This window comes from Chiloscyllium plagiosum, chromosome 5 (genome assembly GCF_004010195.1).
Source record: "Chiloscyllium plagiosum isolate BGI_BamShark_2017 chromosome 5, ASM401019v2, whole genome shotgun sequence".
NCBI lineage: Eukaryota > Metazoa > Chordata > Chondrichthyes > Orectolobiformes > Hemiscylliidae > Chiloscyllium > Chiloscyllium plagiosum.
The window spans coordinates 66,814,446-66,842,269 of record NC_057714.1 but is presented as its reverse complement, the minus strand read 5'-3'; the positions used below and the strand labels follow the sequence as shown (position 1 = coordinate 66,842,269).

The following is a 27,824-nucleotide window of genomic DNA, read 5'->3' as shown; positions in this document are numbered from 1 at the left end:
CCATGCGGGTGCCTATGGCTACTCCTTTTGTTTGGAGAAAGTGGGAGGATTGGAAAGAGAAGTTGTTCAGGGTGGGGACCAGTTCGGTCAGTCGAAGGAGGGTGTCGGTGGAAGGGTACTGGGTGGTACGGCGGGAAAGGAAGAAGCGGAGGGCTTTGAGTCCTTCGTGATGGGGGATGGAGGTGTACAGGGACTGGATGTACATGGTGAAGATAAGGCGTTGGGGAACGGGGAAGCGAAAATCATGGAGGAGGTGGAGAACGTAGGTGGTGTCCTGAACGTAGGTGGGGAATTCTTGGACTAAGGGGGACAGGACCGTGTCGAGGTATGTGTCGAGGTATGCAGAGATGAGTTCGGTGGGGCAGGAGCAGGCTAAGACAATGGGTCGGCCGGGACAGTCAGGTTTGTGGACTTTGGGCAGGAGGTAGAAACGGGCGGTGCGGGGTTGTGGGACTATGAGGTTGGAGGCGGTGGATGGGAGATCCCCTGAGGTGATGAGGTATGGACGGTCTGGGAGATGATGGTTTGGTGGTGGGAGGTGGCGTCATGGTCGAGGGGGCAGTAGGAGGAGGTGTCCGCGGGAGGTGTCCGCGAGCTGGCATTTAGCCTCAGCGGTGTAAAGGTCGGTGCGCCAAACTACTACCGAGCCTCCCTTGTCTGCCGGTTTGACAGTGAGGTTGGGGTTGGAACGGAGGGAGTGGAGGGCTGCACGTTCCGAGGGTGAGAGGTTGGATTATGATCCCAAACCTGATTGATGCAGGTATCGATTTCTTCATTATCTGAGGACTTGAAAATGGAAGTGAGCACAGTGGAATATTCCATCATTGAACATTCCAATTTCTGATCCTTTGAAGGTCATTGATGAAGCAGTTGAAAATGATCAGGTCTGGAGCATTACCCTTAAGATCTTCTGCATTGATGTTCTAACTAATTTTGGTGTCATCCAATTGCCACAACCATTCTTTTTTCTTGTAAAGTGTAACACCAACAATTGGAAATTTTCTGCTGATGCCTATTGACTTCAGTTTCATTAAGATTGCTTGATGTCACATTTGGTAATATGGAGTCTTCATGTCAAGTGTAATCATTTTCATATCCGAGATTGTAATGAGATCTGCAGCTTAGTCGTCCTGCAGGATGCTAAAACTGTTCATTAATAAGTGTATTATTAGTCAGCAAGTGCTGCTTAATAGTATTGTCAATTACCTGTTCTATCACTTATCTGATTGAAAGTAGACTGACGGACATTAATTAGCCTCCTTATTTGTCCTTCCTCTTGTATACAGGACATTTCTGAACAGTTTTCCGTGTTTATCAGTTGATGTCAGTGCTGTAGCTGTACTGGAACAATTTGGTATGCCTTGTCTTTCGAGTATAATAGCTGAAATAACTTGCCTTTGTGGTCAATGAATCCAGTTAGCCGAAACATGTAATGTTGGGAACCTCAAGATGAGGTCAAGTTGGACTAACTACTCAGCATTTCTAGCTGAAGATGGTTATAAATGTGACATTGTCATTTGCCGTGAAATGGGGGCACCGCATTATTTAGATAGGCAAGTTCCTGAAACCACCTCCACTCCACCATTCATGACCAGATGGGGCAAGACTGCAGAGCTATTTGGTGTAGAATTGTTTTGCATCCTAATTAGCACTCATGTGGTCTTATATTGTTTTATCAGTTTGGCATTTCATCTTTTGCATGCCTGCTGATCTCCTTGCTTAAAGGTAATGGTAAAGTTAGAGGTATATCAGGCTTTAGGTTACAGATTGTAGTTGAATACCATTCTTTTGCTTCTCATTGGCCCACAGTGTTTTATAGATTTCCAGTTTTGATCTGCTATATCTGTCACAAAGTAGGATGGTAGTACATCACAGCACATTGGCTGTTAGGTCCGTTGTAAAGGGGGTGCAGGAAGCAGAGTAATGGTAGTAAATTCGATCTCCATGTCTGACCAATAAGTCAACCTTTGGCCTAGTCCTGAAATTGGTCGTCTTTATTTTATCTGTCAACGACTCCCAACTCTCTCAGTTCATCATATATGTAAAACACACCTCCTTCTGTCCAGAGGACTGACCCAGCCATTGGCTCTCCAACCACCCATGTCAACTGAGATTGAAAAAAAATCTTCTGCCACAAATCCCCCATCTCTTATCTACCCCTCAAAAATCTCAAACATGACCTTCTCTAACTTTCTTCAATATCATTTTGTTCCTTAAGACTGTGTGCATTTCTTCCACAAATGACCTGTATTATTCTGTCCACTGAAATTTAATTCTTCTCACAGTGCTATCATCATCCTAACCAAAGTTGTACTGTTGTGGATTTCTGTGATGGCATGTCACCATCTATTTTAGCTTGGTCGTGTCCTATTTCCAGTTTGTGCTAAACTCTACACATCCTGCAACCTTAAAATCATGAATATTTACAGTTGTCTCATCCATGGCATTGCTTGGCCAATCTAATGTTTTTTTTCAGATTTCCCAAAGGCAATTGACATGAGGCTGGAAACCATTGTGCTGCGAAAATTTAATCTGAATTTCATTCAAGCCCAAGATTTAAATTTAGTCTGATTTATCATAGCGAAAACAAACTAAGTGTAGCAGTGAACACAGAAGATGTGCAGAATTAGTATTCACTGCTTTTCTCTGAAATTCAATCACAAATGGATGCAAATGGCAGCTGCAATATGGAAAATCCACTGTGCAGACATTAGATCTTAAATAATTAAAGCTTTTCTTTTCAGCAACAGAAAATGCCCTTTAGCATCAGGCTCAGTACATCTACTGCTCTTAATTTAAAGTTGTCTAATTCAGTTTATTGAATAATTCAGTTGGCAAATAAGTGGCATGGGCATTATTTTCCAAGGAGCATGAACCTCCTCCTGAAATGCCAGTTGCTTGCTTATCTACTATGGGTAAAATTATGGATATATTAAGTAATAAAGGGGGAAAGGATTCTGCAACAATATTTCCCATAGTGAAAGTCCACAAAGAGATTATGTATTGTAATTTAAGAGGAAGTCTCAAAAAAGGTTGGAGAATATCATCAGGTGTTGAAATAACTGAAATGACCTCATGGAGGCTGGTCTCCCATCACCAAGTCACCATCTATTTAGAGGTGAAGGGGGGTCTTTGACACTGATCCAGCTTCCTCAGAGTCATCTCTCAGAGTGAACAGAACCTCTGCCACTCCTGTTCATTTCTGTCAGCTAGGGCTCCCTGATTGGACCTGATTAATAGCCCCAGTCAGGGAACTCATATTCAATGATGTCCACCTGGATGACCTCATTACGAACACTACATTTACATTTTCAGTCCAGTATGATTCTTCTTTGGACCCGAAGAGGGATATAAAATTATATTTTACATGCTCTGGACTGAGGGAGAGGAGCAGCAAGTGGAACAAATGGTAAGAGTGGCCAGAGAAAGATGCAAAAGATACTGGAGATGAAGTTTAGGTATTAGTGGTAGGTATAAATAGCAGAAATAGGTCAACTTTGCTGAACAGCAAATCCATGTAAATAAAACATGGGGATGGGGATGGGAAAGAGAATCTGTGGTTGAAGAGAAAGGTCATGTCAGAGACAGCCTGGTGGAAGGTGGCACCATCAGAGAATTTTTTTATATTACTTCTCCTTAGGCTTTGGCTGGGAATTTGGAATACTGCTGAGTGATTTTAGATTAGATTAGATTACCTACAGTATGGAAACAGGCCCTTCGGCCCAACAAATCCATACCGATCCTCCGAAGAGTAACCTACTCAGACCCATTTCCCCATATGTACCCCTGACATTAAGGGCAATTTACCATGGCCAATTCACCTGACCTGCACATCTTTGGATTGAGGGAGGAAATCAGAGCACCTGGAGGAAACCCACGCAGACACACGGAGAATGTGCAAACTCCACACAGACAGAGGTTGAGTAGATTGGTCTGGTACTCATTGAAATTTAGAAGACTAAGAGGTGATGTTATTGAAACAAGGTTTTTGGGGGGCTTCACAGGGTAGATGTGGAAATGTTTCCCCTTGTGGAAGAGTCTATAATCTCAGAATAAGGAGTCGCACATTTAAAACAGCGATAAGGAGTGTCTGTCCTCAAAAGGTAGTGAAGCTGTGGAATTCTTTACTGGGGAGGGATATCCAGTCTGTGTTGTTTAGTATATTCAAGGCTGTGATAGACAGATTTTTCATCAATAACAGAATGAAAGGCTCTGGGAAAGGGCAGGATTATCAGATCAGTCTTGATCTCATTGGATGGCAGAGCAGTCTTGATGGACAGAATGGCCTACTTTTGCTTCTGTGTCTTATGATCTTTAGGAGGTTAGATTGTCTTCTAGAATTGGACATAAACTGGATCGTTTGGCAACTTGTCATGCTGTTGGGCCCTTGGCCTTGTGACTAGGCAGCCAAAATGGTAGCAGATGCTCATCTCCAAGCTACAATGATAGAAGTGAGTTGGTAGCTTGCTGCTTACCTCCAAAGGAACCATAATGGGTAAGTTTTGAATTGCATCCAAAATTCAGGGTATGCCAACTTTTGGCCTTTTGATTTTAGGTCTGGCCTCCATGTGAATAGACTGCAACTAAATTTCCATCATACTGTGGCACATTTAAACCAAGGTTGTGTTGAGAGTTTGCAGGAAGAACCATGGATTTGCAGGCCCTAGTGACGGTCTAATATGACTGAGGCATTGATGGAATGGCAAAACTCAATTTTTTTGAAAGACCAGTAAAAATCCTGGAATTGGGCGTGCTAAGTTGCCCATAGTGTTCAGGGATGTGTGGGTTAGGTTCCTTTTGTCAGGGGTAAATATAGAGTAATGGGTCTGGGTGCATTACTCTTCAGAGGGTCGATGTGGACTTGTTAGGCCAAATGGCCTATTTCCACACTGTAGGGATTCTATGATTCTATGAATTATATATCTAGCCTCTGATCTAATTTAGAACAAGGGCCTGGTTATCCTTTAATTCAGAGCCATGGAGCAGAGCTATGTTCCTCTCTAGAAATGGTTTCTAGAAATCTTTAGCTCTCATTTCAGTCTGTTGACTCCCAATCAGTTGGTATTTACCAATTTGGAATTATTCAATAATAACTATCATCTAATTAGTACAGAGTAATGATTAATGTTTTGTTGTGTGCATCACTGGAGGTCAGCTGCTGACCTATTGGCCTAGCTGTTGGTGTAGAATTAACCTCTTGGGCTCTCTGGTACTATCCTGTCCTTCCCTGTTCTGACCCCAAACCCCAGGAGCTGCGAATGGACTTGTGATCTGAACTCTTTTGCAATCTGCTTACAATAGGCAGTTAGGGACAGAAGGCAGGATGCTGAAAGAAAGAGAAACATTGATACAAAAGAAGAGAGTGTGATGGGAAGAGAGAGAAATACAGAGGTATAGAAACAAAAAAAATTGAAAAGCTATGCAGCGAGAACAGAAGCTAAATATTGGATGTAAATCTGAAAGATATGAAGACTAGCACCAAGAATATAGAAAACCATAACAACAGACCATAATACTATATACTCATTGAAAATGACAGAATAGTCAAGGATGAGCATTATCTATATAATTGATTCATCAAAAATATCAACATACAAAAAATATCTAATGTAGACATTGGCATTTTGCATAACATACATAGCTTTCAGGAATAATCTATGTGCAGAATTGTTCTAAGCAGACAAGAAAAATGTATTTGTTGACAGTGTTTCTCACCTTAGGGAACAGTTTTATTTGATAATATGCATCATATAATAGAAGAAGGATGTTGCAGGTAGTTCTCAACCATGCAACAACTGTGTGAGGGCTTCTTTGCTGCATTCACTCACCCTGATTAATATAGAAGCTTTCAATTTTGTTTACCATTACAGGCGAAACACTAGTTGTCATCAGCCAATACTTGTTTAAGTTTATTATGCAATATCACAATGCAATTCCAAAATGCACTACACAGTTCACAGCATTCTGTCATTATTATACCATACCTCATTAATCAATTCAGTTTGTCCAGACATTAATTTATTTCTGTGTAATTGCTTCTTACACAATTCATGTGAAGCTACAATTGGGCATTTCTTTTTAGCAAGTGAGAGTTGCAACTGTTATCTTTGGATCAGCACCTTACAGATATTGTACACACTATTTTAGGAACTGTAGTTCTTTGCAGGCTATGAGATTTGCAATTCCCAAATGAGTTATAGACGAAACTGCTGTTGCTGCTCCATTGTTTGGGAAGTGATTGTTCCCTCCTTGGGGTAATTCTTATGTTGAGCTGATCAGCAGGTAATAATTCTTTCATATATGCAGGCAATAATCATACTAGCAGTCTAAGTCCCTGGTTCTTCTAAACAAAATAGCTTTTTTTGTGTGTCTGATCAGAAGAGAGAGAAAAGCATTGTTGATGTTGTATAATGATGCCTATTTTCATTAATAACTCAAAATAATTGAAGTATGGAAGAGAATATAATGACCTATTCTTTAGCCCCTTGGGATCGAGGCTGATTTACTTTTCCTTTGGCTTGATCAGTTCTAAAATGGCTGATAACTCCAGTGATGATCCTTTGATTCTGTCACATGTGAGACAGTCGTGCTTTGCAATCTGTGTAGATGGGTGGAGCTTTCCCTCCGATGCTTCAGCTTTGTCTTCAGGTGGTGCCTAACAAAGTCTCCGGAAGTGTTATGTACCTTTCTGAATGAGCCTGGTGTTAGTGAAGGATTTTCTTACATGCTTTGAAGATCAAAAAGGCCTACCACAAATGCTACTTCAGCAAAGACTAGGGTCAAACAAAGCCATGTTTGCACCAACTCTCTTCTTCATTTTCCTCAACAAAGTAGACACAAGTGTGAAAATCATCTAAAAAGCTGATGAGGAAACTTCAAACTGCAACACCTTCAATCCAAAACCAAAATAAACCTAAGTTTTTAAAGGAACATTTAGCAAAGGAAATGTCCCAATAAAGTGTCCCAAACAAAATATAATTTCTCTTTCCAAAGCACATTGGATGATCCCTGCATTATAATTTGCAAATTGCAAATTATTGAGCAAAGGTTTGATTAAAATCCTTTCTTGTTTATGCACATCACTGGCATTATTTATTACCTAGCCTGAGTCTGCCTAGAGAAGGGGGTGATGAGGAGCCTTCTTGAATATCTGCAAATCGTTTTGTAAAGATATTCCCACAGTATTGTTACATAGGGAGTTCCAGGGATTTAACATAGAAGAATTCTACATGACTTCATTAAGTATTCATTAACAGTATGGCTGGCAAGTATTCAATGGGTTATTACCTCATCGAAATTGTTGTTAAACGCTAGTTTTACTTTCTTATTCTCAATCCATAATATGATTATTTCACAAAACAGCTTGTATTGATATAATGCATTTATTGGCATTTATGTAGTGCATCTCACAGCCACCAGATTACTCAAGCACTTTACAACCATTGATGTACTTTTGAAACACAGTAGCTAATGGCTCACCACAAGCTTTCACAAGCAACATTGTGTTGATGACCACTTGATCCATTGTGGAAATGTTGATAAAAGGATAAATATTTGCCAGGACACACAGGTACCTTCCCTCCTCTTCAGAGTAGTGCTGCTGAGTTTTTTCTGCCCACTTGAGAGGGTGGAAAGGCCCTTGGCTTAGGTTTCATTGAGAAATGGCAATTTAACACTTCCCCAGAACGGCACTGGAGGACTAGTGTGGATTTTCTTGCTTAAGTTCAGGAGTAAGACTTAGAACCACAGAATGTTTATAAATGCAGAAATAAATCCAACAGAGGGTGCAGAGACATTGCTCATTGGCATTCTGGGAATGGACTTTGCAGTCAGCCTGGGTGTGAAGGGTATCATGGACGAACCTGCTGTTAAGGAATGGTCAGCCCTAAACATTACATCACTCTAATGTTTGCAGCCCTCCTTCCTCCTCTCACCAAAAACAAGAGTTCCAGAGTGTAAGCCTAAACAATTTCTGGAAACTGTTGTTGGTGAGTGACAGATAAGTTTTGAGAAGTGGTCATCAGAGCAGAGAGCATCAAAAGTTTCAAGTTAGCATTAAAGGTATGTGACATTATAAGGATTGATTAAGTTAATTGACTTAAGGGGGGAAGGTATGGCAGGAGAGCTCCAAATCGTAATCTGCTCCTCTTGTTCAATGTGGAAAGTTGGGCACATTTCCAGTGCCCAGGAACTGCATGTCTGCAAGAAATGTCTCTAGTTGTAGATCCTGGAAGCCTGAGTTTTGGAGTTGGAGCGGCGTCTGGGTACACTGTGGAGCATTCGTGAGGCTGGATAGCACATAAAGAAGAGGTGGTCACACCGCAGACTCAGACTTCACAGGCAGGGAAGGAATGGGTGAGCACCAGGAGGGCGAAGCAGGCAGGGCAGGAATTTCCTGTGGCTATTCCTCTGCAAAACGGATAGACTACTTTGGATACTGCTGAGGGGAAAGGACTTCTCAGGGAGAATAGCAGCCAAATTCATGGTGCCATGATTGGTTCTGCTGCAGAGGGAGGGGGAAATAGGTGTAGAAACACGATATTTATAGAGGATTCAATTGTAAGGGGAATAGATAGGCATTTCTGTGGCCGCAAATGAGAGTTCAGGATGGTGTGTTGCCTCTCTGATGCTACTGTCCTGGATGTCTCTGAATGGTTGCAGGACATTCTGGAGAAAGAGGGTGAACAGCAGTGGTCATGGTACACATTGGTACGAATGACATGGGTAAAAATAAGGTCCTAAAAGCAGAATATAAAGAACTAAGAAAAAAGTTGAAATGTAGGAACTCAAAGGTAGTTATCTCACGATTACTACCAGTATCACGAACTGATGAAATGACAGAAACAGCAGATATCTTGGATGAACATGTGGCTAAAAAGATTGTGGGGGGAGGGATTCAAATTTGTGGGACATTGGGACCGGTTCTGGGGCAAATGGGACCTGCAGAAACTGGATGGGTTATCCCTGAGCAGGACCGCAGCTGATGTCATTGGGGGGGATACTTGGTGAAGTGGTTGGGGAGGGTTTAAACAAGTGTGGCAGGGAGATGGGAGCCAGAGGAGTGGGTCAGTAGATGCAGAAATTGAGAGAGAAATAGAACGCAAGGCAAACATGACGAAGAAGAACAAGAACAGGCAGAGAAACGAGCAGGGGAGGTGGTTCAAAATGCAGGTGTTTCAGTGCGAGAAGTATAACAGACAAGGTAGATGAATTCAGAGTTTTAGTTTAAATTTGGAACTACGACGTTATTGCATTATGGAGAATTGGCTGAGGGAGGACAGGACTGACAGTTAAATGTCCCAGGATTTAGATGTTTTGGGTGTGATAGAAAACAATGTAAAAGTGGTGGGGGAGGGGGAGTTGCAATACTGGTAAAGGAGTAGCTCACAGTTGTACTGAGCGAGGATACATCAGAGGACTTGTGCAGCAAGGCAGTATGGGTAGAACTGGGGAATACGAAAGGTAAAATCACAAGGCTGGGGGTAAACAATAGGCCTCCCAACCGCCAGCAGGAGATAGCAGAGAAAATATATAGATAGATTTTGGAAAGATGTAAAAACAGCAGGGTTGTTGTGGTGGGTGATTTTAATTTCTGCTATATTGACTGGGACTCACTGTGTGCTAGGGGCTGGGATGGGGCAGCATTGGTAAGGACCATTCACGTGGGTTTCTTGACACAGTGTGAAAACAATCCAATCAGGGAAGGGGTTATACTGGACCTGGTTTTGGGAAATGAGCCCTGCCAGGTGAGTGAAATTTCAGATGGGGAGCATTTCGGAAATAGCGACGATAGTAGTGTGTTTTAAGATCATCACGGATAGGGATAACAGCAGTCTTCGGGTGAAGGTGTTAAATTTTGGGAAGGCACACTACAATAATATTAGGCAGGAACTGGAGAATGTTGATTGGAGGTGGCTGTTTTGAGGGTAAATCCACATCAGACATATGGGAGTATTTCAAATGGCAATTGATAAGATTTCAGGAATGGCACGTTCCTGTGAGAATGAAGGATACGTGCGGCAAGTTATGTGAACCTTGGATGACCGGGGATGTTATGACTTTGGTTGAAAAGGAAACTGAAGCAAACATAAGGTCTGAGAGGATGGGAACTGACAAAGCCCTTGAAGTATATAAGGAATATAGATAATAAATTTAATAAGGAATTAGAAAGGCTAAAAGGGGTCATGAAAAGTCATTAGCAAACAGGATTAAGGAGAATTCGAAAGCTTTTTATACAGATATAAAAAGCAAGAAGGCAGCCAGGGAAAGGGTTGGCCCACACAAGGACAGAGGAGGGAATCTATGTGTGGACCTGGACCCAGAAGAGGTAGATGAGGTTCTAAACGAATACTTTGTGTCAGTATTCACCAAAGAGAAGGAATTGGTGGAGGATGATCTCAGGGAGGGGAGTGTTAAATTTCTAAGCCAAGTTGTTACTATAAAGGAAGAGGTGTTGTGCATCTTAAAAGGTATTACCTTTGATAAGTCCCTGGGTCCTGATGCGATCTATCTAGAATGTTGAGGGAGGTAAGAGAACAAATTTGCTGGAGCATTGACAGATATTTTTGTATCCTCTTTGGCCCTAGGTGAGGTCCCAGAGGACTGGAGATTAGTGAATGTTGTTCTGTTGTTTAAGACGGGTAACAGGGATAATCCAGGAAATTATAGGCCTCTGAATCTCATGTCGGTGGTAGGGAAATTATTGGAAAAGACTGTCAGGGACAAGATAGACAAGCTATGTTGCAGCTTTATAGAACTTTAGTTAGGCCACATTTGGAATATTGCATACAGATCTGGTCACTGCACTACTAGAAGGAAGTGGATGCTTTGGAGAGGGTACAGAAAAGGTTTACTAGGATGTTGCCTGGTATGGAGGACTTTAGCTATGAGGAAAGTGTGGATAGACTGGGTTTGTTTTCATTGGAACACAGGAGGCTGAGAGGTGACTTCATAGCAGTTTATAAGATTGTGAATGGCATGGAGAGTGTGGATAGTAAGAAGCTTTTTCCCAGGGTGGAGGGGTCAATTATTAGGGGACACAGATTCAAGGTCAAGGGGGGAAGTTGAAAAGAGATGTGTCAGGCAAGTGTTTCACACAAAGGGTGGTGAGTGTCTGAAATCCGCTGCCAGAGGAGGTGGAAGCAGACACAACTGCAGCATTGAAGAAACACTTGGACAAGTACATGAATAGGAAGGGAATGGAGGGATACAGATCCTGTAAGTGAAGACAGTTTTAGCATGGAAAGGTAAAACGTGTTGGTGCAGACTTGGAGGGCCAAAAGGCCTGCTTCTGTGCTGTATCGTTCTTTGTTCCTAGTATCTTGGTCCTTCATGTATGTGCTGGTTCTCCACAAGAACTGTGGCCCCAGTTCCCCACCTTTTCCCTGTAGCTGTACAAGTTTTTCCTCTTCAGATGACGACGACTTTGGCAGTCCCTCAGGGATGAGGATGACTTACTTACTCTCTGGCAGAGTGAGTGTGTTCTGTTGTGTCTAAAGCTGTAAACTGTGCCACAGGTGGAGCAGGTGGTGTTTGAAGCAAGAGGGTAGGATGTTCTGGATTCTGCGCTCTTGTTTCATGCCTGCACTTGGCCTTCACGTGCACCACACAGTGACATTCAAAGTTGCCACCCTCATGATGCTGCTTCTCCAGTTTGTGCATTCTAGGGTAAGTAATTCCTATGTGTTGATGGGGATGTTGCATTTGATTAGGGCAGCTTTCAGGGAGTTCATGCAGTGTTTCCACTACCCTCCACAACTACTTACCATTATCCCTAGGATCCTTCATCCCTTCATGCTGTCACTGCTCCAAGGTTCTCTATTTATCCTCATCCCTGCAACCATTCCCATGATTTTTTTCTGCAACCTTTCTGATGCATACACCTTCCCAAAATGTGGTGCCCAGAGAGAGACCGAGTAATTTGAGAGCGAGCTAGAGTTTTATACAGACTTCTTTTTGAATTGAATCCCAAATCTCATGACTCAAATGAATATGCTGCCAACTGAGTCATGGTTGGCTCACTAACTGTACGTATGTTATCACGGGTATAAAAAGGTCTTAGTTAACTTAGGGAATCCTATGTTTTAGATTTCTGAAGGCTGTGATAGAATAAGAGGAGTGGGGATTCGGGGATTAAACAATGGAGATTTGCAAAAAGGTTATGGCACTGGCTAAAATTGCAGTGATAGAGAGGGATAGGACTACACCACCTTTAAATGCCATGTTGAAAGTGTTATATATTCCCAGCTTGTTTTTGAAAACCTTACCTCTACATGAACATTGTAATCAAGGTTTGCAGTCAGTGGAGGTCCTAATTTGCATTTGTATACAGCTTCCCATCTGTGTTTTCCCTGAGATAATTGTCCAATGTACCTCTGTTGGTTTCAAATTCATCATTTAGAAGTCTTAGTTATAAAAATATTCACGATCTCCCGAAACTTGTGGTTGGAGATGGGGACATGGGATTATAAGTGACGTACATTTTCAGGAACAGTCAATACTGGAGGCAATAAATCAAAACCTCTTTTAGAAACCAAGTCACTGCTGCAAATTTATGCAGATTTAGATCGCCTGCTCATTTAAAGAACACTTAGTTTAATTTGCATTAGTTACTTTTGCTACTGATATGAGCATTATTATGTGACTTGTCTAACAATCAAACTGTTCAAATGCGCAATACATCTTTGATTTTACATCTACAATAATTAAGTGATAGTTGGTAGTGCAGGACTTGAATACTGCTGGAAAAAGGTACATCTTGTTGAAACTTTTTACCTTGCATTCGTCAAGACAATTCACAAGAAACACAAAACCATTTCTGCTGTGTAGGAGGAAATTGCTGACTGATGGAAGCAGAGAATGGAATTCACCTTATTTTTGAGTTGAAACAGATGCAATGTGTGTACAAGTTCCTGCTTTCTACAAAGAAACGGGCTGTGTTGTTATGATCCTAGCTTCTGGTAATACAGGACAAGTTGGATCTCAGAATGAAATCTAACTTGATAGATCATATATTTAACCTTTCGTTTAATTTGTTAATGTAGTACATAGTCATTTGGGACTGCAGACGGTCCTTAACGCAGCATGTAAGTTTATTATACAAGATTAGATTAGATTAGATTAGATTACTTACAGTGTGGAAACAGGCCCTTCGGCCCAACAAGTCCACATCGCCCCGCCGAAGCGCAACCCACCCATACATTTACCCCTTACCTAACACTACGGGCAATTTAGCATGGCCAATTCACCTGACCTCTGCACATTTTTGGACTGTGGGAGGAAACCGGAGCACCCGGAGGAAACCCACGCAGACACGGGGAGAACGTGCAAACTCCACACAGTCAGTCGCCTGAGGCGGGAATTGAACCCGGGTCTCTGGCGCTGTGAGGCAGCAGTGCTAACCACTGTGCCACCGTGCCACCTACAAGAGAAAGAAAATAAAGAAATCAAGCTATATATATATTTTAGTTAGAAAGATGGTACACAAACAGCAAAATAGGGTTTTAATTTGTTTCCCACTACCATGAATTAGAGTCTCAAATCCAGCGAACTGATACTCTGATCTCACTTCTGTAATGGACTCCTTCCAATTTATTTGTCTTGAACTGGAGAGAAAGTTTTATGCTTCCTTTCCAAGTCAGAAAGCATGAACCTTTAATATTTTTGATCTAACTGCTTTCAATGCTAGCACTGAGGTTTTTTTATCCCAGACTCTATTAGCTTAAAAACTTCACAAAGTAAATCAACATTGCTCCTGAATCCTCCGAATGGAACAGGATAAAACTCTTGCTAGGGGAAAACCTTTTCCCTTCTGAACGAACTTACTTTTGAACTGGAATAAAAGAAACCTAATGGCATTGTTCTGTTTGCTCAGTCTGTCAAAAACACAAATGTATAGACATTTTGCTTCATTAACAGCAGAGGGTACCTTGACTGCAGTCATATCACTTTTTGAAATTGGAGCATTTAGGAGGTTACTGTTCCAAAATGACCATAAGACCATAGACATAAGAGCAGGACTAAGCCATTCAACTTTTTTTTTTATGTTCCCCCATTCACTGAGATCATGGTTGATCTGATAATAAGACCATAAGATATAGGAGCAGAAATTGGGCCATTCAGCCCATCCAGTCTGCTCCACCATCCAATCATGGCTAATAAGTTTCTCAACCCCATTCTCTTGCTTTCTTCACATAACCCTTGATCTCCTTGATACTCAAGAACCTATTTATCTCAGTCTTAACTGTACTCAATGTCCTGGCCTCCACAGCCTTCTGTGGCAATGATTTCCATAGATTCACCACTCTCTGGCTGAAGAACGTTCTCCTTATCTCCATTCTAAAAGGTCTTCCTTTTACTCTAAGGCTGTGCCCTCGGGTCCTAGTCTCTCCTACCAATGGAAACATCTTCCCAACATCCACTCTATCCAGGCCATTCAGTATTCTGTATGTTTCAATTAGATCCCCCGTCATCCTTCTAAACTCTATTGAGCATAAACCGAGTCCTCAAACATTCCTTGGATGTTAAGCTTTTTATTCTTGGTATCATTCTCGTGAACCTCCTCTGAATATATTCCAGGGCCAGTACATCCTACTTGAGATATGAAGCCCAAAACGGCTCGCAGTACTCCAAATGTGGTCTGATTGGAGTCTTATAGAACCTCAGAAGTACATCCCTGCTTTTATATTGAAGTCCTCTCAAAATAAATGCTATCATTGCATTTGCCTTCCCAACTACAGACTCAACTAGCAAGTTTACTTTGAGAGAACTTCCAAGTCTTCTGCATTTCAGAATTCTGAATTTTCTCCCCATTTAGAAAATAGTCCATGCCTCTATTCTTCTTACTAAAGTGCACAACCTCAGACTTTCCCATGTTGTACTCCATCTGCCACTTCTTTGCTGATTCTCCTAACCTGTCCAAATCCTTCGGCAGCCTCCCCAACTCCTCAATGCTACCTGTCTCTGTCCCTATCTTTGTACCATTTGCAAACTTAGCCAGAATACCCTCAGTTCCTTCTTCGTTATTGTATAAAATGAAAAGTTGTGGTCCCAACACTTTGCACCCTGTGGAGCACCACTTGTCACCAGCTGCAATCCTGAGAAAGATCCTTTTATCTCCACTCTCTGCTTTCTACCAGACAGCCAGGCTTCTATCTATGCTAACACCTTGCCTCTGATATTATGGGCCCTTATCTATATAGCCTTCTGTGCGGCACCTTGTCAAAGCCCTCTTTGAAGTCCAGGTAGAGAACATCCATTGGCTCTCCTTAGTCTAAACTGCTCGTTACTTCCTCAAAGAACTCTAGCAGATTTGTCAGGCCTAAACTCCCCTTGACAAAACCTTGCTGACCTTGCCCTGTTTTACCATACACATCCAAGTATTCAGAAATCTCATCCTTCACAATGGATCCAGGATCTTACCAACGACCGAGGATAGGTTAATCGGCCTGTAATTTTACATCTTTTGTCTTACTCCCTTTTTTAAACGGGGTGTCACATTAGCGATTTTCCAGTCCTCTGGGACCCTCCCTGATTCTAGCATTCCTTTAAGATCACCACTAACGCCTCCACTATCTCTTCAGCTATCTCCCTTAGAACTCTGGAGTGTAATCCATCTGATCCAGGTGATTTATCCACCTTCAGGCCATTCAGTTTTTCTAGCACCTTCTCCTTGATAATGGCCACCATACGTAGCTCTGACCACTCACTCTCTTCAATTTTGGGGATGTTACACATATCTTCCATCATGAAGACCATTCAGTTCCTCAGCCATTTCCTTGTTCCCTACTACTATCTCTCCAGCATCATTTTCCAGTGACCCGCTGTCCATTTTTGCTTCTGTTTTGCCCTTTATATATCAAAAGAAACTCTTACAGTATTCCTTTTATATTACTGGCTAGCTTACCCTCATTAAACCTTCTCCCTCCTTATTTTTTTGTTGTTGCCCTCTGTTGGTCTTCGTGAGCTTCCCAATCCTCTGGTTTTCGACTGCCTCTTGCCATATTTTATACTTTGTCTTTTGCTTTTATGCTATCCCTGACCGCCCTAGTCAGCCATGGTTGCCTCATCCTCCCTGTACCATGCTTTCTTTTTTCCTTGAAATGAATCTCTGCAGCGTCTCCTGAATTAGTCCCAGAAACTCCTGCCATTGCTTTCTACTGTCTTTCCTGCTAGGCTCCTCTCCCAATCAGTTCTACCCAGCTCCTCCCTCATGCCTCTGTAGTTGCCTTTATATCGTTACTTCTGATTCTATCTTCTCCCCCTCAAATTGCAGAGTAAATTCAATCATGTTATGATCATTGCCTCTTAAGGGTTCCATCACCTTAAGCTCCCTTATCAAGTCTGCCTCACTGTACAAGACTAAATCCAGTATTGCCTGTTTCTAGTGGGCTCCACCACAAGCTGCTCCAAAAAAACATTTTGGAGACAATACACAAATTCCTTTTCTTACAATCCCCTACCAACCTGATTTTTCCAGTCCACCTGCATATTGAAATCCCCATGACCACTGTAACTTTGTCTTTCCTACACATCTTTTCCATCTCCTGATATATCTTGCACGCCAGCTCCCGACTACTGTTTGGAGGCCTGTACCCACACAGATTCTACACCATCTGACCCTCCTTTGTTTCTTACTATTGATTTAATTTCACTTCTTACTAATCCTGCAGCCCCACCCCCTCTGCTCACCTCCCTATCTTTTCGATATGATGTATGTCCTTGAATATGCAGCTCCCAATCCTGATCCCCTTGCAGCCACGTCCCTGTGATGCCCACCATATTATACCTGCTAATTTTGATCTGCGCCACAAGCTCATTTACCTTACTCTTTATACTGCATGCATTCTGATTTAATCCTCAAGTCCACTTTCTTGCCTTTTCCTCAAAACACTTGATTCCTTCACTGATTAAAAATCTGCATATATCAGCCTCCAATGACCCAGCCTCAACAGCCCTCTATGGTTAAAACAAATTTCACAGATTGACAACCCCCTGAGAGAAGAAATTCCTCCTCATCTTGGTCTAAATGTGTGACACCTTATTCTCGGATTATTCTCTCTGATCTTAGCTTCTCCCACAAGCGGAAACTTCTTTTCTGTATCTAGCTTGTCAAGCCCCTCCGAATCCTGCATGTTTTAATAAGGTTACTTCTCATGGTTTTCTGATCTTTAAAACAAAAACGTTCATAGCACTAACTCACAACTATCTATGTCTCTTTTTAAAATATTCAAATTCCAAAACTGATGATTATATATGACAGACTATATATGACATACCTTTCATCACACTGAGTGAGTATTAACACCTGTAACTTCCAATATATGGCAGTATGGCATACAACAAGCATTGCCGATGCTGAACTTGTGATTGTTTCACTACTCACACCTTGACCAAGCAGAGTGGAATTGCTCGCTTTACAATTTAAACAAGGTTTGGCAGTTAACTGCCAATGTTTGCCTAGTTGCTACAATGGCAATGCCTCTACAAATCAGAGTCCACTTGTGAATCAATCAGCACTCTCCATTCATGCATTATACATCTGTTTTTCCTTTGAATTGGCATTTCTTGTAAATTGGGAGAAAGTGAGGGCTGCAGATGCTGGATATCAGAGTCAAGAGTCTGGTGCTGGAAAAACACAGCAGGTCAGTAACATCTGAGGAGCAGGAGAATTGAGTTTTTGGGCACATACCCTTAATCAGGAATGAAATTTGTGGACCAGAGGCTGACAGATAAATGTGAGGGGGTGCTGAGGCTAGGGGGAAGGTAGCTGGGAATGCAATAGGTAAATGAATGTGGGGAGGAGGTGATAGGTTGGAGAGGAGGGTGAAGCGGATAGATGGGAAAGACGATGGACAGGTCAGGAGGGTGGTGCTGAGTCGGAGGCTTGGCTGCTGAGGTAGTATCCCATCTTGACAGCTGGGCAGAGCAAGAACTGGTGCAGTTGAGGGAGGGATATCCTTATTAAACTGATCTTCTATTGAATAGATAGCATCCAGGTGATTTAGAGAATGCAACGTCCTCCATTGAATCCCTGCTGAGAAGAACCTTTTGGCCAAGAAACAGGAGCCTTCAAAAATCAATAGGAAAAATTTATTTTTTCTGGGTCAGGAGGAACAGTTGGGCTCAATCATACCCCACAAAAATAACCATAGCTCCTGGCCCCTGGTCTGATGTGCTGCTGGACAGGCAATCTGGGTGAATAAATGAAGTGAACTGAAATACTCACTAAAATGGGTAGATAGCCATTTCTATTTAAACAATATTTTGCACCCACAAAGATCTGGATTCCCACTGACGTCTGCTGGGCAATCCGCCCCCACATGTTCTACCAGTTATCTGCCAAATGACAGGATGCATTTTTAATATATCAACTGTGACATTTATTGACAGTACTTTTCACATATTCATCTAAACAGCATCTTCTCCAATGTAAAATGATAAAACTATTGGTAGAATGTACCAACATACTCTGGATTAGAAGAAGAGGACTTTTCTGCAACAGTTTATTGTAAGTTTCTGCTGGTGATGAGCATTGAATGAAGCAAATAAAAATGTATCAGAAGGGATTATATATATATATCCATCTGCTACATTGGTGGTGAATCAGAACACCTTACCGCACCAGCTGGGTTAGCTGTTAAAGGTTCAAAAAGAATGAAAAGAAAAGGGAAAAAAAAAGTTATACTTACATAATTATTAAAGCAAAGCATAAGATGTAGTTTAGCTATTTACTACCAGGTCTAGCTCGAACTACCATTTGGTCCTACTTATGTCTGACCAAATTGCTCCCTATTCCAGGGCTACACTGGGTTCAAAAGATAACTCAGGGCATCTTTTCTGTATGACAAACCATAAATCCCCGAGTGCAGTTTCCTGTACTCCTAACACGAATGTGAGGAACTCATGGAATGTCATTGTCACAAAGATCGAGACGATCTGATTTACTGGCTCTGCCTTTTCTTTTACTCACACCTGAAGAGACTTTCTCTAAGGGAATCAGCATATACTTGAAGAAGGGATTTGTAACTAAGTTCTTTCCTTTAAACAATGAAGATAATAAAGCTGATGCAAAAACACAGACTATATTCTGTTTACCTCTGCATGGATATTACCCAATCTCCTAGGGTCATCCACAATCAGAGAAAGTGATTTACATTTTTATGTGGAGTAAGACTTTCTTTGTACTTACTTGTACTTACTTAACTGAAGATCGTGGTAATCTCTTTAGTTATTATTGGATCAGCTGTACCCTCTGATGTACAGTATCCTTTTGCCAATGTTTACTGTGATAATTACAAGTAATTTAGCTTTATATATAAATTTTTTTCATAGAAATAAAGCAGGAGTGATTAGTCGTGTCCAGTCTATTACGAGACCTGTGTCATAGTTTTGCAAGTCAGCATTGCTTCACTTACATATGATGTCAACTCAATGAGACACAAACATTGGGTAACTTTACCTCATAAGGATATCACCTAAGCTGCTAGAAGCATTACTTATTGTTATCTAAATATTACTTAAGTAAAACAGAAATTTTTTTTGGAAATAAGCTTTGTGTCGTTTACTGAAGACATGATTCTGAGGTGTGGTTCCAAAAGCACTTGCAAATCTCCACCTTTGTAATCAAATTGTGGGCTTTGTAAATGTGAGCCTGGATCAATGCTTGGCCAAAAATAAAAATATCCTCAAACAGCATTTGCACTTTCCAGTCAGGATCACTTTATAGTGATTAGATATGGAAAGCCCAACTGATTTCAACCTCCTCTTCCTTAATTAACCATTTCTTAGCTACACTCAGCCCGATAGAATTATTCACTATGAAAGTTGTAGTCTGTAATCTGTGGAATAGTACACCAAAATTAGTCAGTGTCTTCTGGAGAAAGGGGAAAAAAGAAAGAAATTGGAGATTCAGGAAAGAAAAGACCATAAATTTACACAAGCGGTCCGACTGTTGTTCCCAGTGTAATTTTGGTGGGAAGTTTGAAGAACCTCCTAGGGAGGAACTTATGTTTGCTAAAATTTAAGCAAAATACAGTGCTGAAATCTCAAAAAAATTAAAATACTAGAAATACTCAGCAGATCTACCAATATAGAAAGCGAAAACAGAGTCAATGTTTCAAGTTGAATATGACTCTTCTGTTTCTCACTATCATGTTTGACAACGGTTTAATCATCAATCAAACAATTTAATGACGGCAGCATCTCACTCAAAAGCTCACTGTGAACCTACCTGGTTGCTCACAGCACCCTGCTATGCATTGCCTTGCCTTTTACATTTGCCCTATTAGCCAGAAATACCAAGCTCGCAATGCTGCTACTGTACTGTACATGCCATTTAGAGCAGCCAACATAGCCACAGAGCTTGTCATGATTATGTCATTAGTTCTGAGTTAAGTTAAGGGAGACAGCGTCAGCCAGGGAGTCTCAGCCTAGGAAGTTAATGGCAGCCTCTGATACCAGTTCAGAGGCTTGGATACTGTTAGTCAACCACTCAGGGTTGTTAGGGTCAGGATCCTCTACTTGCAAGGAGTGAGAAGCTAAAGGTCAGTCAGCCTACCACCCTTCGTGACTACTTCTGCCCCACGTAGACTGTTTCCTCCTGGATTGAGAAAGAGAAAGGTATTAAGGGAGATGAAAATGGATGGCACAGCTATTAGAATTGGAGGAGGTGGGGTAAAAATGAGATGGCTTGAGTGAGTGAGTAGGCAGCACAGAGTCCAAGGATGGTTAGTAGCACAGGTTGATATCGGTGAGAGCAAGTGAGGGAATTAAATTGAATTGAATTTAGTTTACTGTCACGTGTACTGAGGCACAGTGAAAAGCTTTGTCTTGCAAGCAATACAGGCAGATCACATAGTTAAATAGCATAGATAGTAAATAGTAGGTAAACAGCAGCAAAAACAAAAACATGTTGCATTTAACAGTAAAGGTGCTGGAGCACGAGCATTGGTGAGAGGTGAATACAGTAGCAGAAGTATAGAGTGAGTGTGAGGTATCAGAGATAATGGTGGCAATTACACTGGGAGATATGAGAAAGCCTTATCCCTACACTGCTGTGATGTACATCGGAAGGCTGAGACCACGTTGACCCAGGTGGCAAATCTCAATCCAAACTGGTATGTTCTGGTGTTGTGAATCTCTTGAATGGGTTCAGAAGAAATTTACAGGGATGTTACCAAGATTGCAGGGTTGGAGCTATAGGGAGAAGCTGAAAATACTGGGGCTGTTTTCTCTGAAGTGTTGGAAGCTGAGTGATGACCTTATTCAGGTTTATAAAATCATGAGGGGCATGGATAGAATAAATAGACAAGGTCTTTTCCCTGGGGTGGGGGAGTCCAAAATTAGAGGGCATAGGTTTAGGATGAGCGGGAAAGATATAGAATCATAGAGATGTACAGCATGGAAACAGACCCTTCAGTCCAACCCATCCATGCCGACCAGATATCCCAACCCAATTGCAACCCGGCCCATAACCCTCCAAACCCTTCCAATTCATATACCCATCCAGATGCCTCTTAAATGTTGCAATTGTACCTGCCTCCACCACTTCCTCTGGCAGCTCATTACATACACGTACCACCCCCTGTGTGATAAAGTTGCCCCTTAGGTCTTTTCTGAATCTCCAATTTCTTTCTTTTTTCTCCTTTCTCCAGAAGACACTGACTAATTTTGGTGTACTATTCCACAGATTACTGACTACAACTTCCATAGTCCCACCTGCCATTTTTATTTTTGGCCAAGCATTGATCCAGGCTCACATTTACAAAGCCCACAATTTGATTACAAACGTGGAGATTTGCAAGTGCTTTTGGAACCACACCTCAGAATCATGTCTTCAGTAAACAAGACAAAGCTTATTTCCAAAAAAAATTGCTGTTTTACTTAAGTAATATTTAGATAACAATAAGTAATGCTTCTAGCAGCTAAGGTGATATCCTTATGAGGTAAAGTTACCCAATGTTTGTGTCTTATTGAGTTGACATCATATTATTCATTGCTGATACATACTTGTTTTTATCTTGAGCCTCATTTGATTCATGGCACAAATCCATATCTTATATATATGTGTTCAGCTTGGTTGAAGAATGTATTTTCTGTTCCTGTTAAATGATTCAATTCTTTACACATTTGAAAGTGCAATTATATGAAAGCAAAGTTGGCAGTGGTAGAGAAGGGCACAGCTGCTGCTGGAACTGTTTGGAACTGAGCCCTGGGCTTGAGCTTTTCTCATCAGTTTGGACTGACACAGGAAAAAGAAGCAAATAAAAAGCACCATGGAGTAATGTATCAGATTTTATTTGTGGATTGCATATTATATTGACAGAGCAACTCCATCAATTAAACTAAAGGTTGAATTTTTTAAAAATTCTATTCGAGTCTGATTGTTCCAAATACCAGTTGCTAATTCCCACTTTCCAGCTGATTGCAGTTCAAAACACAAAGGATTAGTCGGGGCAGAGGAGTAAAATATAGTACATGACCTAGCAATTAAATGGCACCGTGCCCATCTTCCTACTGAATGCAAAATCTCCAATATGGCAGAGGTAAATTTGCTGTATAGGGATATTTGGATTATTAATGAGCATTCTAGTAAATTTGGATCTTCAAACTTAACAGCAGGTCATTTGTGTCATTTGCAGGAAAGGGGCCCTCTTTTTGCCTGTTTCCCTGCTCTACTCACATCAGTGCTACTGTTCACCTGAATGTAAGGCCTCTTTCCTTTGACCAGAAATGCCTGCTCCAGTCAGAGTGGGTAAAATTACACTGCCAGTATCCCCCAGCTATTTGTGGGTTCATTTCTCAGAGCAATCCCCTGAACAGAGTCAACTTGCCTGGTTTAAAATTGAAACAAAACTTGCCAGTTAGCTGTCAATCAGCATGAACCTGATGGGCTGAATGGTCTGCCTCCACACTATAGGGATTCTGTGATTTCAACGTTGCCATAAAGTGTGCAATTTTTCCAGAGACAGCTTCTCAGGGAGGAAGCCTACCCACCTGGGAGCAGTGGGACGGCAATTAAACTCATTAAAGAGGCACTTGAGATTTGTTAAAGATAACATTTAAATTTATCAAAGAAACACAAGGTGACTGTACACAATGAACTCCTTGACTAAAATGGCAGACGTTAAATCCTCAGCAAAGAAAGAGGATCCACACCAGGAACATAGACTTTTACTCCTGGATTGGAGGTGCTGTTTGAAAGTGTAGGCCTCAGAGAATTGCTCACTCATTAAAGTGTGAGAGAAATTTGCCAGATGCAGGCTGAGTGACTGATGCTGTATGCATTTATCTGTTTGAGGTAGACTGGAGCAGTGAGGAAAAACAGCTTTCCAGTAACAGAGACAGTTCTGTTCTGTTTCAACATGGTGGTGAAGTAGGCCTATGATGGAACTTTCCACTCCAACTGTTTTTCTTTCTTTTCTCAGTCTCTTTTCTTACTTACTAACCTTGTCCTAAGCTTGGAAGGCATTAGCGACGGTGAGAGTCCAGCACGCAGACCCCAAGCGTTCTCCAGCTGGGCCCAAAGTAAGAACCTTAGGCAGGCCTACCTACGGACCTTGAGGGGGTCCAGGTTGCAACCTCAAGCAGGCCAGCTGCACTGGAGAGTGAGCCCCTATCAAACCTACAGCTCAGCGAGCAACCTACACCCAATAGCTCTTATCTATTTTTCCAGAGCAAGCACAAGACCTGGAATTGGTGGCTGCCACATTGGTAAAGGAAATGATGGTGAGGTAGGCTGAGCGGCAAAATATGGCACTTGGGGATTGGCGATTTCATTGTTGATTGGGTCCAACACTGGCAGCAGTAAGGTGGTGCAACATCGGTGAGGTGGGCCCAGCAGCGAAAGAGGCAACTCTGACATTGGCTTGTCTGGCGCAGGCAGCAGCAAGGGAGTGGCTGAGGATTATCGGCTCAGTGGCAAAGATGGCGTCCGAGGATCGGCGACTTCACGGTTGGTTGGGTCTAGTGGCAGAGGGTTGGTGGCACAAGTGTTGTTGACTGTGATGAGCTGGCTCAGGACTGATGGACTCATTTCAAACTATATCTCCTTGTTCTCCTTATTCTTAAATTATTCAAAATGGCACTGTTTCATGGGGACAAATGAAAGCTTTTCACTGTATTTTGTTGTATTCTTACTGTAAAATATACAGGACATTAAAATCAAAATTCTAAATCTTCTGCTGCTCCTGGATGCAGAGATCAGGATAAAAAGATGAGGAGGCTCAATATAAAACATAGAACATGCTGGTGAAACTGATTGAGGTCAGTTCTGAAGAAGTCATACCAGACTCAGAATGTTAACTCTATTTTGTTCTTCACAGATACCATCAGAACTAATGTGTTTCTCTGGCAGTTTCTGAGCTTATTTCCACAGCATTTCATCTTTGTTTAAGGGTTCATTATGAAGTCTTGTCCACAATGTGACATCTTAAAAACCACCACACTCCTTCAGCAATGCACTGTAAATGAGAAAATAGGGAAAATTAGTAATATGGATTGTTCGTTGTTCTCATGGATGGATATAAGTGAATGTTACAGAGCTGATTTAATAAAACTTAGTGCTCCCCTCCAACCTCTTCCGTCAGGTAAAATATACAGAAGCTTCAATACAAGGACCAGCAGGTTTAGAAACAGCTACTTCCCAGGTGTTATTCAACTGATGAATGGACTCTCTAACTTCAAACAAAGCTTATCTTGCTAATGTTGATCTTGCCTCGTGCACACCTTGTGCGACATAATCTATAAGCCTCTGTCTAAGTTTCATTTCTCACCCCTTGCTTACAATGATCTGTCAGTACTACTCTGAAACAGAACTTTTCACTGTACTTAGGTACACAGGTGACAATAACTCAACCAAGTCAAATCACAACAAATTGCGTTGCCACTGGAGTATCTCAGGCACCAGCCTTCTAAGGTAGTTACGAGTGCACTGTCAACAATTTTCCAATTATTCACTTTTAACTTGAACAGCAGGCATATCAAAATTGGACAAATTGGGGATTCCATGTAATAATACTTAATTGTTCAGTTAATGTCTTTGAATGTTGTTTAAAGCTTTGACACAACATGTCTAGCTTATTTTACCTAATAAATTTTACAGCTTCAATATATTGGACAGAAAAAATAGCAACCTTGAAATCCATTTGGAAATAATGACATGTTCTGTGTGTGTAATGCTGATTGAAAGTGGTATTTGGCGGTGAACCGAGAACATATGGTACATAAGGAAAGAAGCTACTGAGGCCCCAACTTGAATTTTAAAACAGAGATTGCTGAGGGGAAAAAAAAATCACTGAAGGTACTAGGGAGTATGGGAGAAAAGCACATCTTCCGACCGTAGGTCATAGGTCATCTGTGAGCTCACTGAATGGTAGAACAACCATGATGGGCTAGGCTAAATGGCTCATCCTTGTTATATTCCTATGTTCCAAGGCAGGAGCTATTAATGATACCAATGAAGATTTCTGTTTGAAACATTAACTAAACTTATCTCTCTCCAAACACTGACTTTATGAAGTAATTTTCTACATTTTCACTTTTTTATGTTAGTTTAAATTTTCAGCGTGAAGTTACTTTCCAGAAATTTTACTTATAAGGAATGAGAACAAAACTTTGACCCATTACCATATTTCTTGTGACAATTTTGAAACATTAAGCTTACGCCAGTCCTTGTAGACAACTCCTTGGAAATAACACTTGCTAATACAAAATCATTTTTATCTACAACTGACTGCCTTTCACATGTAGTCAATTAATGTGTGCATTAATGTATTAATAAATGCATATTATTAAATGAAATCATGCATTTCTTTATTAGTTTCTGAAATCTGTTTAAATATTTTTCCTTCACAGAATTCAATGAACGAGAAAATGATTTCAAGATGTGTGATGAGACCACATGTAAATTTGGTGGCGTGTGTAAGGAAATTGGGGATGACTTGACATGTTCGTGCCAATTCCAAGTAAGTGCATATATACCTTGTTTCACCTTCATTAATTGTAAGGAATTTAGTAGCAATGCCTCAGTTGTTTTCAGGAAATACATTTGGGGAACCTAGCTTCTAATTAATATTCCATTTAAATAAACCTGTACGTAGGAAATTATCAAAAGCAGGATGTTATCATGAACTACTCAAATATATTGAAAGGAGTAACAGCATATCTTTCTGGTTTGCAGTTATAATTCCAGTGCAGTTTTATGTTCAAATTTATATTTCTTTTACATTTAACAGAAAAGTAGGGTGCATGGTGGCTCCGTGGTTAGCACTGCTGCCTCACAGCGCCAGGGACCTTGGTTCGATTGCAGCCTCGGGGAACTGTCTGTATGGAGTTTGCAAATTCTCCCCATGTCTGTGTGTGTTGGTGAGGAAACAAAAAGTCACTGAAGGTACTGGGGAATCTGGGAGAAAAGCGCATCTTCTGACCGTAGGTCATAGGTCATCTGTGAGCTCACTGAATAGTAGAACAACCATGATGCGCTAAATGGCTCATCCCTGTTATAGATGGAAATGTGTTGCTGGAAAAGGGCTAATGCCCGAAACGTCGATTCTCCTGTTCCCTAGATGCTGCCTGACCTGCTGCGCTTTTCCAGCAACACATTTCCATCTCTGATCTCCAGCATCTGCAGACCTCACTTTCTCCTCATCCCTGTTATATTCCTATGTTCCAAGACAGGAGCTTTTCTCCTGGTGCTCCGGTTTCCTCCCATAATCCAAGGATGCGCAGGTTAGGGTGGATTGACCATGCTAAATTGCCCATAGTGTTCAGGGATGTGTAGGTTAGGTGCAATAGTCAGGTATAAAAGTAGAGTAATGTGGAATGGGTTTGGGTGGGATACTCTTTGGAGGGCTGTTGTGGACTTTTTGGGCTATAGGGATTCTACATAAGAGTACCATTACCCTACTGGATGAACTCTATTAGCCATCTATTGACTAGTGAAAAGAAAATAGAGGAACAAAATTGCAAGACACATAGGAAGAGGTGCAGAAGCTATTGTGCAATTATAATGGGAACCTTTAATTGTCCTTAAAAAAAAGGCAGGATAGAAATATTGAGAGAAAGTGAGGACTGCAGATAGAAATACTGGAATGGGAAAGAGTTTATGAAGTATGTTGGAGGGAACTTTTTTAAAATCAGAATGCTCCATACCCAATATGAAAAGAGGCATTGCTGGATCTGCTTTTGGGAATGGTGTGGGACAGTGGGAAGTGTTAGTTGGACACCAGTTTGGGGACAATGATCGCAAAACCAAAGGTTTAAGTTAGTTATGGAAAGTGAAGTAGAGGTCCAGAATCTAAATAATGAATTAGGCTGGAACAACTTCAGTGGGGTGAGCACAGGTCTGGCCAAGCAAAGCTGTAAAGGAAAAGAGGCTGATTTGGATAAGATTTTGATAGGCTGCGGTGTCTTCCACTAATGTGGGGAATAGTGCAACAAACAAGGTCCTTGGCTGATGGAAGAAATAAAAGGATGAGTTTTATACCCCTCTGCCGGAGTACTTAAAAGTGAGGTAGACTTGTACAATACCACACCTTGTCTGTCTCTCACCCATCCCTTTTCTCTCCCCGTAATTGCAGGGGTTGGTGGAGACATCAGGCTGCTCTATCCCCCTTGGACCTATGGAGGCCCTCTGTGATCAATTAATGACTGCTTAAGTACCTAATTGCACTTCACTGCTGCAATTTTACCCATGACATGGGGAGGCCTTGGCCAAGGAGGTAACCTGACAGCTGGTACTGGGTGAGCTAGCATCAGGCAGCAAGTGGGAGGACCCTCCTTTGGCAGAGGCTTTTAGTCCTTCTCCCAGTTCTTGACCTCTTATA

General features: G+C 41.5%; 1 protein-coding gene across 1 annotated transcript in view; it reads left to right on the top strand.

The window, feature by feature from the left end:
* Positions 1 to 27,824, top strand: part of LOC122549953 (tomoregulin-1-like) — a 226,681-nt gene that overhangs the window by 65,178 nt on the left and 133,679 nt on the right. Inside the window, exon 2 of the mRNA XM_043690236.1 lies at positions 25,855 to 25,964. Coding sequence (XP_043546171.1) covers positions 25,855 to 25,964 — 110 coding nt within the window. The remainder of the gene's footprint in view (positions 1 to 25,854; positions 25,965 to 27,824) is intronic.